This window comes from Camelus ferus, chromosome 4 (assembly GCF_009834535.1).
Source record: "Camelus ferus isolate YT-003-E chromosome 4, BCGSAC_Cfer_1.0, whole genome shotgun sequence".
NCBI classification, from domain to species: Eukaryota; Metazoa; Chordata; class Mammalia; order Artiodactyla; family Camelidae; genus Camelus; species Camelus ferus.
The window spans coordinates 6,516,703-6,528,818 of record NC_045699.1 but is presented as its reverse complement, the minus strand read 5'-3'; the positions used below and the strand labels follow the sequence as shown (position 1 = coordinate 6,528,818).

Below are 12,116 nucleotides of genomic sequence, written 5' to 3'. Positions count from 1 at the left end.
GGTTGCCTCAAGGAACAGCCTCTACCTGCAGAGAAAGCCAAGAAAATAGATTTACTTGCAATTAGAACCTGGATCATTGGCAGGAAGAGGCTGTTGACAGCCCTGTACAATGAGTATGGGGAACAGGAAGAGGATAAGTTACATCTAGGAGCATCTTACCACCAATTCCTTTCAATAGCTTTTTCTCTTCTGTATTTGCCAGTGTTTCTCACTAGGATGCTTTCCGCGTTAACTTGAGGGAGGAGGGGAAAGGCGGGGGGACTTCCTGTCGCTGCAGGATATGAAGACCCCCAAGCATCTAACATCAAGGTATTCCCTCCAGCATTTATTATGGAAACCAAAACACCACCTCTGCACCTTTCCTGACACCAGCTGGGGCGGTGCCTCACTCAGGTCCTTCCCACCCCATATGAATCCTAAACAGAGTCCTGGGGAGAGGTCTGTATCTGGGACAGCAGGGCGGGGTTGACCTTAAATTGCCTTGCGAGTCCATTTGGTTTCTAAGTGGGCCAAATTAGCAACAGAAGTGCTCCCTGTGTTTTCACCTCTAATCAGTTGACAAGATTGGAAATGTATTTTTAAACACTTGTTAGGGAAGCCACAGAGCTTTCTCTCCCAGACATAGAACCAAAGTCATTTTGTTGACCAGCATGGGGCAGTGGAGGCCCGGCCAGAGGAGATTTGTCTCTGGAGGCGCCCACAGCTTCCTTGCATGGTAGGTACCACCTTCCTATAAGGAGGAAGTGCACCGTCTGCTGACCCCTGTGCTCACCCCACTGCTAAACAAAGCCTGGTCCAGCCCTCCAAACCTGCCCCAAAACTGTATTGTTACTTAGCCAAACCAATTCTCCTCCTAGAAAAAAAGGAGGGGGCTTGTTATGACAGGCGGGGAAGGAGCTTGCACTTAGATTTTGCACCGTCATCCATTTTTACTATCACTGCAAGCCCATTCTAACCTGATTTTAAAATACTAGTTTCAGACGGTTTGGGGAGTTGGCTTATTTTTATTTTGTTTGATTGTCCTTCTAATCAGCTTTTCCATAAACTGATATTAAGAGTAGAATCTTTTCCTAAGCCTAAGACTAGACAATGAAGAAAGATGGCCAGGAATATTTTGGAAAATAGGACAGAGTTGGGAGTTTGCCCAGAATTTAAAATTCACCACCAGTCAACTGCATTTGCATAATTAAGAGTTGCTGCTCCCATCCTGCTGGGTCTAATTGCATCCTGCCACGTGTGGAAAGCCACGTCACCTCGCTTATCTGGCTTTCCCAGATTGGAGATGGTCCTCCCCGTCAATCTGTTGATGTTTAGTCACCCTGGCGGATGAGAAAGTGACAGCTAAATTGCCAGGGGCACAAGGTGCTGGAAGAAAGGAAACTAGAACCCGAGATTCACCAGGACTTCAAAAGGCAATGCCGGGGGAGGGTAAAACTCAGTGATAGAGTGCTTGCGTAGCGAGCATGAGGTTCTGGGTTCGATCCCCAGTACCAACGTTAAAATAAATAAAAATAAACAAATACGACCTAATCACCCCCCACCAAAAGGTAATGCAGTTACCAAATAATATTCATTTAAAAGATAGTCACAGTGTCTCTGCCAAGAACAGTTCTAGGCACCAGAGAGACCACAGTGAACAAGAGGCAAGACACAGCCAATAAACTAATAAGAAAATGCGAGATGAGGTAAGTCGGAGGCGGCAAACCATGGCTGTAGAGCCAAAGCCGGCCCGTCACCTGTTTTTGTAAATAAAGTTTTATTGGCACATAGATGCACCCCTCCACTCCTGTCTGTGGCTGATTTCTAGATACACAGGTGGCAGTCACAACAGAGAACACCTGGCCCTTTACAGAAAGGTGTGCCGCCCCCTGGTGTAAGTGCAGGGGATTCAAATAGGCTGAAATGACAGACGGTAGAGGTAGAGGGTGGGGGTGGCAGCTGCTGTCCACTGACTGGTTGGGGGATGCCTCCCTGATGGTGACATTTAAACCAACACCCAAAGACAGAGAAAGAGGAGGCAGCTGGAGGAAAGGTTGGTGGAGGGAGGAGTGAGTGAAAAGGGCCGGAGGCAGTAAAGAGTTGGGTGTGTTCTAGGAAATAGACGGGAAAGGAGGGGGAGATGGGGTCAGCTGCAGAGTTTGAGCGTGGATGTCTGGGCAGAGAATGACGCCCAGGGAGATCTGATCAGAAAGAGACCTTGGGAAGGCGCTTGGATTTTGGGCCACGTGTGTTCAGTGAGTGGGTTAGGTTTGACTGCTTAGACCGAGAGACTGGTTGGAAGGTGGTCTTGGTGGCCAGGCAAGGTCGGTCAGCGGCTTGGACCAGGCTCAGTTACTTTGTGAGTTTTGGGCAAGAATAGAAATAGAAGCTGACTTTCCTGTGTTACGCAGGATTTAAAGATACACGGATTTAAAGTATATGCTTAAAGCTAACAGGGAATATAGCATGTGTTCTAGGCTCCCACTGTCACAAACGCGGCTTCATCACCACCAGGCTCTGGTTTAGGATTCCCCCCCTCTTCCCAGCTCTGGCTGTGGGCACGCAAGAGGCCCACACCCACTCACCCCAGGCCTCACTGCTGTCCAGCCACATCCGCCAGCCTTGGTGGGGGGTGATGAAGGGGGGGACACAAGAGAACATTTCAAGGCATGAGCCAAGACCTAGGTAACACCATAGCCCCAGCTCTCCACTCCCCGGGCAGAGTCACTGCACCTGCTCCCCTGGCCCAGCCCGTGAGGGCTTGACCAGCCTGGGCACAGGGGGTTCCTGGAGCTTCTGTTAAATATAGACCACAATGGACTTCTGAGCTCCCTGACTCCAAAGAAATCAGTGTTCTGCCACCTTTCTGGAGCCCGCCAGGAGCACACCCAGTACCTTCCTCTGCCCCTCTCCGCATCAGAACCATAGTCTGCATTGGGGAGCACACACTCTTTAGGCTGCTGGAAGCTGCCTTCCTGGGGACACTGGTCTGGGCCCGCCGCCCGCCCCTGCTGCGACATCTAGTGGTGAAAAGTGAAAATGCGCCGCCCGCCAGGAAAAGAGATTTCAGACCCTTGTCACAGACGTCTGTATCAAATTTGGTAGTGTCCAGATTCTCCTAGGTTCTCAGGGAACACGAGGAGGGGTCATCCTCAAGGGCGAGGTTAGGTTTCCTTAGGAGAAGACTCGAGTATCATTTTGCTTTTCCTTGCCTTGCCTTTCAAGATCATGGTGGATGCTGTCAGTCTTGATGGAGAGAGCGGTTTCCTGGCGCATCTTCCCAAAGGCAGGGTGAAGGGAGAATGAGGCGGTCCCAGCCCCCAGGCCAGCAGCTCCCGGGGGGAGGGGGAGGGAGGGGTGTCAGGGACATGTGTGAAGGCCCCGCGCAGAGCGGGACCGTGGGATGGCTTACAACACTATACCCCATTCTTCGGCCTTCGAATCTATTTCTCACCTGCCGATCATTCATCTCCACTTGGAAGGTGAGAATGTGTGTGTATGTGTGTTGCTGTGACCATCCAGAATCCAGGACATTCTAAAAGCCAAGGTCTAAGTCCAATGAAGCAGTATTTTCATGGACAAAGACTTCTTGAAGGTGGTTATTATTTGAGAAACAGCCTGTGAGCAGGTAAGAGATTCTGATGAAGGAACGATGAAGCCTCAACCCGCATTTCTGATAAAGAATTGAAACCCCCCTCCAGCCCCCCAACGACGTGGAGCCTGTTAACACAGGCCAGCAATCCAAGTCATTTGCTCAGGAGAAACAAGGTGCCAAACTGAGATGCACCCTTTGTCTATGCAAATCCAAAGCAAGGGGTCCTGTTGCCATTCTGCTTGCCTTGTTCGTAGCAATGACTTGTAAGTCTTACTTTAAATCGGGACCCTGCACTAACTGGGAAGTGTCTTCTGAACTGGAAGGGGCCCTCCTTGCATAGTTCCCTGCTTGTAGCTCAGGCACGTCCCACTTTGAGGTGAGATTCTGCTCTCTGTGTGCAGCTCCCCATTTATCGCCAGCCCCACCCCCTTTCCTTGCGGGGAGACCCGGGGGTGAGTTCTGCCTTTGCCCTGGGCGAGTGCCTTGGCCTCTTTGAGCCTTGGTTTCTGCATCTACAAGGGAGAACAGGAGCACTTAGCACAGAGATTTCTTTCAGGTTTAATAAGGAATGTAAGAGAGCACAGTGTAAGCTGGAAGATAGACACGGGAAGTGCGTCTGTCTCAGCTCCTCGGGGTGTGATGAAAAAGAATTCATGACCCTTGTTAAGGACGGTCAGGTTGACTCTATCCAGGAGGTACTGCAGTGGGGCTGGTAGCAGAGGAGAGAGATGGGCTCCTTGTTGGAGAGCGGCTGCAGCACGGACAGTTACCGGGCTAGAGTGGAGGGCATCGTCCTGGGGAGGGGAGGAGGAACCGGCCTCGGGCTGCATGCCACAGCTCCAGCAGGCTGTTACTACAGAGCCGCTGCGAGTCTGGTGGGACATGTGAGGCTGGGATGGAGCTGGAGTGGATGATCGATGTGTAGACCCTGAGGTAGGTCTCTGGGTGCGCAGGGCACTTTGCCAACACCATCCCTTTGAAAGCATTCATGTTATATTTGATGTCAGAGTGTTCACATGTCTGTGTCTCCCCAAGACTGTGGATCTGAAGCAGGTGTAGACCTTCCTGTTCCAGCTTATGGGAGGTCCTCCATAAATGTCTGTTGACGAGTGAATGAGCAAATGTGTGAATTATCCAGTGCTGGGGAGACCGCTGCTTCTCCCTGGAGGGCTGAGAAAGAAGCAAATGGAAAGGTTGTCATGTGCCCCAGGCCCCTCCCCGGTATTTAGCTCTGTACCTTGTGACTCCCTCCTTCTCATCATCTTGCACCTCACAGGGTTGTAAAGGAACAAGACCCTCCCCACCCCCAGAAGGAGCAGGTGCCCCTGGCCAGTCTAACAGGCTGACCCCTGTTTCACTTTTAAATTGATCACTTTACAGGAATTGCTCCCCACCTCCAATTCATTATCATCAAAATGCAACGGAAATCGGCAAATCCATAGAGACAGAGCACACTGGTGATGACCAGTGGTCAGGCAGAGAGGGGAGCAGGAAGTGCCTGCTAATGGGTACCAAGTTCCCTTGTGGGGTGATGGAAATGCCCTGGGGCTAGATGGCGGTGGTGGTTGTACAGCAGTGTAAGTGTGCTAAACGTCTCCCAGGGGGACACTTAAAAATGGTTAAAGTGGTGACTTGTATGTTATGTGTATTGTTTTTTAATGGAGGCACTGGGGGTTGAACCCACTAAGCACACATTCTACCAGCTGAGCCATACCCTCCCCACTGTGTGTGTACTGCACGTGAAACGTTTTAAAACGCAGTGGGATCAGAACAAAATGTATCTGCCACATGGGTAAAAACTGCGGACTTCAAGTTATAAATGAAGTTCTGGGGATGTGATGTACAGCATGGCGACCAGAGTTAATGATACTGGGTACATTTGATGGTTGATAAGAGTAGATCGATAAAGTTCTCATCACAAGGAAAAAAACCTTGTCACTGTGTGTGGTGATGGATGTGAACTAGACTTCCTGTGGTGATCGCTTCACAACATATACAAATAGAGAATCATCACACTGTACACCTGAAACTAATAAAATGTTACAGATCCCTTACACCTCAATTTTTTTAAACAGAGGTGCTGGGGATTGAACCCAGGACCTCGTGCATGCTAAGCATGCGCTCTACCACTGAGCTGTACCCGCCCCCACCCACTCCGCCCTACCTCAATCTTTTAAAAGGAAGAAAACTCACAGACTGGAAGGCGGGGTCCTGGCCCCCGGGGATTGGGGGTGTGTTTTGCCCAGGGCCTGCCCCCCGCCACCTCCGCGGTGACTGACAGGCCCTCTTCCATCTGTGTTCAGGACACACACCGAGGACTCTTCATCCAGCAGCTGCGACCCACGCAGAACCTCCAGCCGAGAATCAAACTGAAGCTGTTCGGCCACTCAGGGGTCTGGGAAGACCACGCTGGTGGAGTCTCTCAAGTGTGGGCTGCTGAGAAGCTTCTTCCGAAGACGCAGGCCCCGGCTCTCCTCCACCAACTCCACCCGGTTCCCGCCCTCGCCCCTGGCCTCCAAGCCCACAGGTAGGGGTCCTCCACAGCTCCCTGCCCTCGTCCCTGTCTCTCCATCAGGTGCTTTTCTCGTATCAAGTTCTGGGAGGGCTGGTGGCTTTGTTTGGGGCACTTGGCCCGAGGCTGATTAGGTTCCCACCGCCTTGGTGGCTTCTGAGCATGACCCGTCTCAGCTCTTGGCCTTGTGTCCACTCCCCTTGGCTGGCAAGTGCACCCTGGCCCGCCGATAATGAGGAAAGGGCGTCACCAGCATCACGATCCCCAATCACAAACGTGCAAGATAGCACAATCGCGTCGTGTTCTGCTCGGGAACGGGGACTCTGCCCTTGAAGACACGAAGAGCTTGGGCTGACACAGGTTCAAGGCTGCACAGACTGAATCTCAGGCCCCAGGATGGTCCTCCACCCTCGGAATGCCGCAGGCACATCCAGGAACGCGAGAATCTGGAAACATGAAGCTGGATTCACATGGCAGCCCATTCCTGCACCTCTCAAAGTTGGTTGATGGTTTTGAAAGGCTCCTTAATGGTTTTCCAGTTGGTCCATCCACCCACCTTGTTGGGAAGGGGACTTAGCTATCTTCCCCGATCTTCCGCAGACACGATCATCAGTGGGTTCCCAGCCAGACCCGCAGGGTTGCCTGTCCTCCCCCAGGGAGAAGCCCCTGCAGTGAACAAAAGACAGTTGTGCCATCTGGGGTGTCTTTCTTCCTGAAACCCCCCTTTAGAGTGAAGGAATTAAGTTTTTCAAAGATAAGAATAGAGACCTTCAGAGAATTTGCTAAACAACGTCAACGCTGAAGCTTTGGGCCTCAGACTCGCCTTCCATACATACTACAGAGCTGTCACATCTGTTCCCTAGGATGAAAACAAAAGCTTTAAAGTTTGTGATTCCGTGTAGTTTCTCTCTACATGAGGAAGGTGGTCTGGGCAGCATGAGTCAGGGGGTGAGGGACAGTGGACTGAGAGCTACGTGCCCCCTTTCAACTTCATTAGTCTGAACACAGCAATAGAATTGAAACTTGGGTAAGAAATAATAACCAAAATGGAGAGGTAATTCGAATGATTGCAATATTGTTAACACATATTGCTAATACGTACTGAGCACTACCTGTGTGCCAAGAACGTGGCGAAATGTAGTATGTGTGACACCTCATTTAATCCACATGACAGCTTACTGGCATTTTTGCCACCGTTTACTGAGCCTTGAGGGGCCCAGCAGACCACCCGGGAGTCACACAGCTGCCAGTTCACGAAGTGTCTGGCTCCTGAGCTAGGGCTCATTAATGACACTTAAAACGGCGTCTGATTTGGGGTGTATCCATGCTCATGTTTTCCATTTTCCACTGTAATTTTGCTCAGTTTCAGGAAGTAAGATAGGTTCACACCTTCTCAGAAGCCAATAGTTTTTCAGATTTACTGATTAAGTTCAGCTTCTGTGTGTGGTCCAGGCCAGTGTTCAAGGTTCAAAGTCCACTTCTCCAGCAGTTCCTGGCGTCGCCCCTAGAGGGAGCGAACTCTCCCGCTGTGAGTTCAGGTCACTGTGGTCTGAACAACTGTGTATGGTGGGGTGGGGGGGTGGAAACAGGTGGAATGACACTCTGTGTGTGTGTGTGTGTGTGTGTGTGTGTGTGTGTGGTGACAGAGACCGAGATCTATCCTGATCTGTGACCTGGAAGTTTTAGTCCTATTGGCTATAAATTTATACCCTAGGAGCCTATGGGCTAAACTGAACCAGTCACCCATCAAGTGACATACGGGTTCCCCAGGAGGACGAAATCTTATCTGCTGCTCAGCCTCACCCCTCTGAAGCAATATCTCCATTCATCTTCCTTCTGGTCAATTTCCCATACCTGGAAGAAGCCGGAAATAGATACTTGATAAAATGCGGCTCAGGATGGCCGGATTATCAGCAAATCTCACTGTGTGTAAGAGCGTCCCTGAGCCAGGGCTCAGAGAGACTTGGGTCATGGGGCTCAGTGACACCAGATTCTCTCGAGGACGATCTGGGCTCTGGCCCAAATAAGCCACCCCCGCTGCAGTCAGCGCAGAGATGCGGTGGGTCTCTTGGGAGGCTGTTACTCCTGTGTTCTTGGCCCCCCTTGTTCAGAGCTGCCTTCCCCGCCTGAACCCTCAGAGTTCTGTGTCCAGGTAACTTATTAGTGGAGCTGGGCTTCTCCAAAAGGACTGTTAGGAGATGAACACAGCTCTTCCTTGTATGTCGTGCAGCTTAGTTCTTTAGACCCTTCCTGGTGACCTGTCATCTCTGAGGATGCTGGCTGTGCCCCCAGCAGAACCTTCTCTGGGAACTCACCGTTCTCTCAGGAGCACAGTTCTGCTCTCTGTGGTCACGTTCCTAGAAGAAAGTCCACTGAAGATGGTAAGAAATGCCGAAAAGACACGCGAGAAGGTGAAGGGGACACCAAAAAGTTGTCCATCTGGAAAAGTCGCTGCTCCTCGGGGAGACGCAAAAATAAAACCTACGGGGAAGCAGGGAAGTGTGGGAAGCCACACGTGTGAGTCACAGAGTTTGTGCCGACCTGGGTTCCAGGTGCTGCACACACATGGTCTCACCGGATTCTCACAGCTTTGTGCAGCTGGGTCATAAAGCCATTTCAGAGAAAAGTACCTCGAGGCTCAGGGACACATGGTGTTTCTGCCTAAGCAGAGGTCAGCAGCCTGGTAAGCTGCAGCGTTCTGTGTAACGTGAGGGAGGGCAAGGAGGAAAATTGAATTAGCTCCCAGTGTTTGAAAATCAAGAAATCTCACCTTAAAAGTTAGATATTGGGCTTCTTGTGAAAAATTGGAAGCACTGGCCACACTGGACTCACATTCCTGCCTGGAGCGTGTTCGTGGAGGGGGAAGGGGGGGCTGCCCCATCAAGAGGGGCACGTGCTCTGCATTTCACCTCATCACCACCCTGCCCCCTAACTCCAGGAGTCGCATAGGCAAGGAGAGAGAGCTCAGAGGCAGAATCCCCACACTCGTGTCTGCAGTTTTGCCCTGTGACAGAAAAGACATTTCAGGTGTGCACTGGAGTGTGTAACTACGGTAACCCCTAGTTCACCCCAGGCCTGGCTGGCCGAAGCCAGTGGCCTCCCAGAGGGCCTGGGCAAGGATGGACAAGCCACGTGGCCTCGTAGAGGCCCACGCTGCTTAATGCCCAGGTGGCCAGTCTGCTCCGAAGGGTGGGTAAAGTTTCTAGCCAGGCAGTCCCTGAAGTGACAAGATTCATCCACAGTTAATTCTAGGCCCTCCTGAGGCCAGGAAGAGCCGGGAAGCTGTGTCTGCAGGCTCTGTAGCAGGCCCTTCTGCCCTGCCCGGTGCGGGGCAGGCACACCCTGGGCAGAGGGAGTGCTGGCAGGAGGCAGCAGCACGTGGGGCCTGGACCCCTACCATCCTAGACCATGCAGTGCACCTGTCACTTCCCGGCCCTCGCAAAACAGCACAAGGGGGTCCTCGGGAAAGCAGAGTGTGGCACAAATCTGGGGTGCCAGGAGGGCCACCTGGGGGACACCCGGCTGGGGGAGGGCGGCAGGCTCTAGGGGGCCTCGTGTGCTGGAGGGGAATCGACGGAGAGGTAGACATCCGAGGAAAGGCAGCTCTGGGGTGTGGTCTCCAGAGAAGGAGGTCTGATCTGGAAACAGCAGCATTGTCACTTCACAGTAGCATGCCGAGTGGCCTGGTCCAGGCCAGAGCTCCGACCCCCATGACCTCTGCTAGAACAGTTAGACCAGTCCTTTCCCCGTGGGGGATGCCCACATGGGCACATTTACACCACTCAGGCAACAGAAAGGTTGTTTGTGCCTTTAGAAACCTGCCCCTTTTGCATTTTCCCCTCTAAAGGCCACCAGCCAGGAGACGGGACAGGGAGGGGTGGGTGACCTGGGTGCAGCTGCTCACGGCACGTGGCTGCCGCACACACACCCACTTTGTGGCCAGCTGAGTGCCACAGCTGTTGAATTGCAGTAGAAGGGAAACCCCCAGTGCCAGCGGAGGGGCCGGTGCCCAGGAAGAGCCCTGCAGGAGGCTGTTCCCTGCCCTCACCAGAGAGGCGCCTTTGCAGGAAGTCTCTTCTGACCAGGGTGCAAAAGTGGCTCCTCCATCAGGACCTGCCACTTTTTACCACTAGGGGTCAGTAGTTAGCAAAATTGGTTTCCTTCTGTGATGTCAGTTTCCCTGTGAAAGTGTTATTTTAATAATATCGTATACGAACTCTTCCCTTACCTTTCATTCTCCCAACAAAAACTGTCAGCGAGGTGCAGGAATGCCTGTCATTTACCGAACCTGGTCTGCTCTCCCTGGGCAAGCACCAGCCCACAGTGCCGCTGAGACAAAGCTTATTCCCAACCGTGGTCGTCCCAGACACAGGTTTCAGGGCACGGGGAAATAGACAAACCCAGTCTGGCGAAGTCCCATGGCTTTTGTCAGACTTGGATGAACAATCTGCAAAGAAATACACTAAAAGGTCGATCGTGTTGGCATTGAAAACTGAGCCATTTTGTTTTCTTCGTTACATATCTGTTTGCCAAGTGGTCTACTTTTGTAACCAGGGAATATATGTATGAATAGGTCTTCCCATCTTCTTGCCCTTCCTCCTTCCCTGGTACCTGACCCTACCCTTGAGCTCCGCGTTTATCCTCCTGCCCTGCACCCTGCCCCCACCGCCCCTTGGAGATTCCCATTGTCTGAAATCTCTGGTCTTTAAACAATAGTGACCTTTGTGTTTGGATCACCAATTTTAAAAGTCTGGTGGCCCAGGTAAAACGATCATTTCTTTAGTACCTGGCAGTGCCTGTCGCTATTAAATGTGAACCAAAGGTTTTAACTATGTAGTGTGATTCAGAGTACCAAGCCCCTCCCCAGAAGCACTTAACAGATCCCCTGCCCCCATCTGCCCTGAGTCCTAGCCCTGGAGCAAAGAGGCCGGCTCTGCCTTCACAACGCTGTTGGGGGTCTTTTAAGAGAGCCAGGCAAGCCAACGAGCTGTCCGGACCCAGGATACACAGGGCTGCTCCTGGCCCAGGGAACCCAAACCGCATTATTCAACTGACCCTCCCTCCCCCAAAGTTCTACCATTATTATTTATGTAATACTTTAAAAGCTGATTCTTTTTATTTACTAAAATACATAGGTTTGAAAATGAAATCATTACTATCCTTATAATAAGTGGAAAACCAATACTGCTGCTGTAAATAAAAATAAATACAATGAACAGCAAATAATGTGATCAAAGTCTAGCTCTATACAGTTACCTACCCCTTTTTATTAGAAGGGAAGATTAGCAAGGATTGAAGAGACGCTAAAGACTTGATGCCACAAATTGAGACTTGTTAAAAAAGAAAAAAATACAAATGAACTTATTTACAAAACAGAAACAGACTCACAAACATAGAAAATAAACTCATGGTTACCGGGGACTGAGGGGAACGGGGTTGGGGGATAAATTGGGAGTTTGAGATATGCAAATGTTAACCACTATATATAAAAATAGATTAAAAAAACAGATTTTTTCTGTATAGCATAGGGAACTATATTCAATATCTTGTAGTAACCTATACTGAAAAGGAATATGAAAACGAATATATGTATGCATACATATGACTGAAACATGCTGTGCACCAGGAATTGACACATTGTAAACTGACTATACTTCAATTAAAAAGAAAACAGTCAAAGGAACATACAAGAGACAGTGAAGCATCCAGAGGCTAGAAATAGAGGGGAGCCATTACCTCCCTGGGGGCTGAAAAGACAAGGGGAAGAAATCTTGATCCTGGGAGAGCTGGAGCTCCAAGGGGGAAGCAGCTCAGGGGAGTCCAGAGTCAAGAGACACAGCTGGTATCAGAAAAGCAGCAGGGAGTGAGGAGGGAAAAAACAGCTCGGCCTTCCTCTCCTCCCAGCCTCCCCAGTGCCTCCCATTGGTGGACCCTAACCAGAGGCAAATGGCAAGTAAGGCTGGGAGATGCGTCCGTAGGGTCAGCCTCTCGGGGCACAGCAGCGCGGGAAAGGGCACGGAGACGGAGCGA

At 51.1% G+C, this 12,116-nt stretch overlaps 1 protein-coding gene across 1 annotated transcript in view; it reads left to right on the top strand.

The window, feature by feature from the left end:
• Positions 1-12,116, top strand: part of DAPK1 (death associated protein kinase 1) — a 180,496-nt gene that overhangs the window by 152,615 nt on the left and 15,765 nt on the right. Inside the window, 2 exon segments of the mRNA XM_032477475.1 lie at positions 5,878-5,964; positions 5,966-6,101. Coding sequence (XP_032333366.1) covers positions 5,878-5,964; positions 5,966-6,101 — 223 coding nt within the window.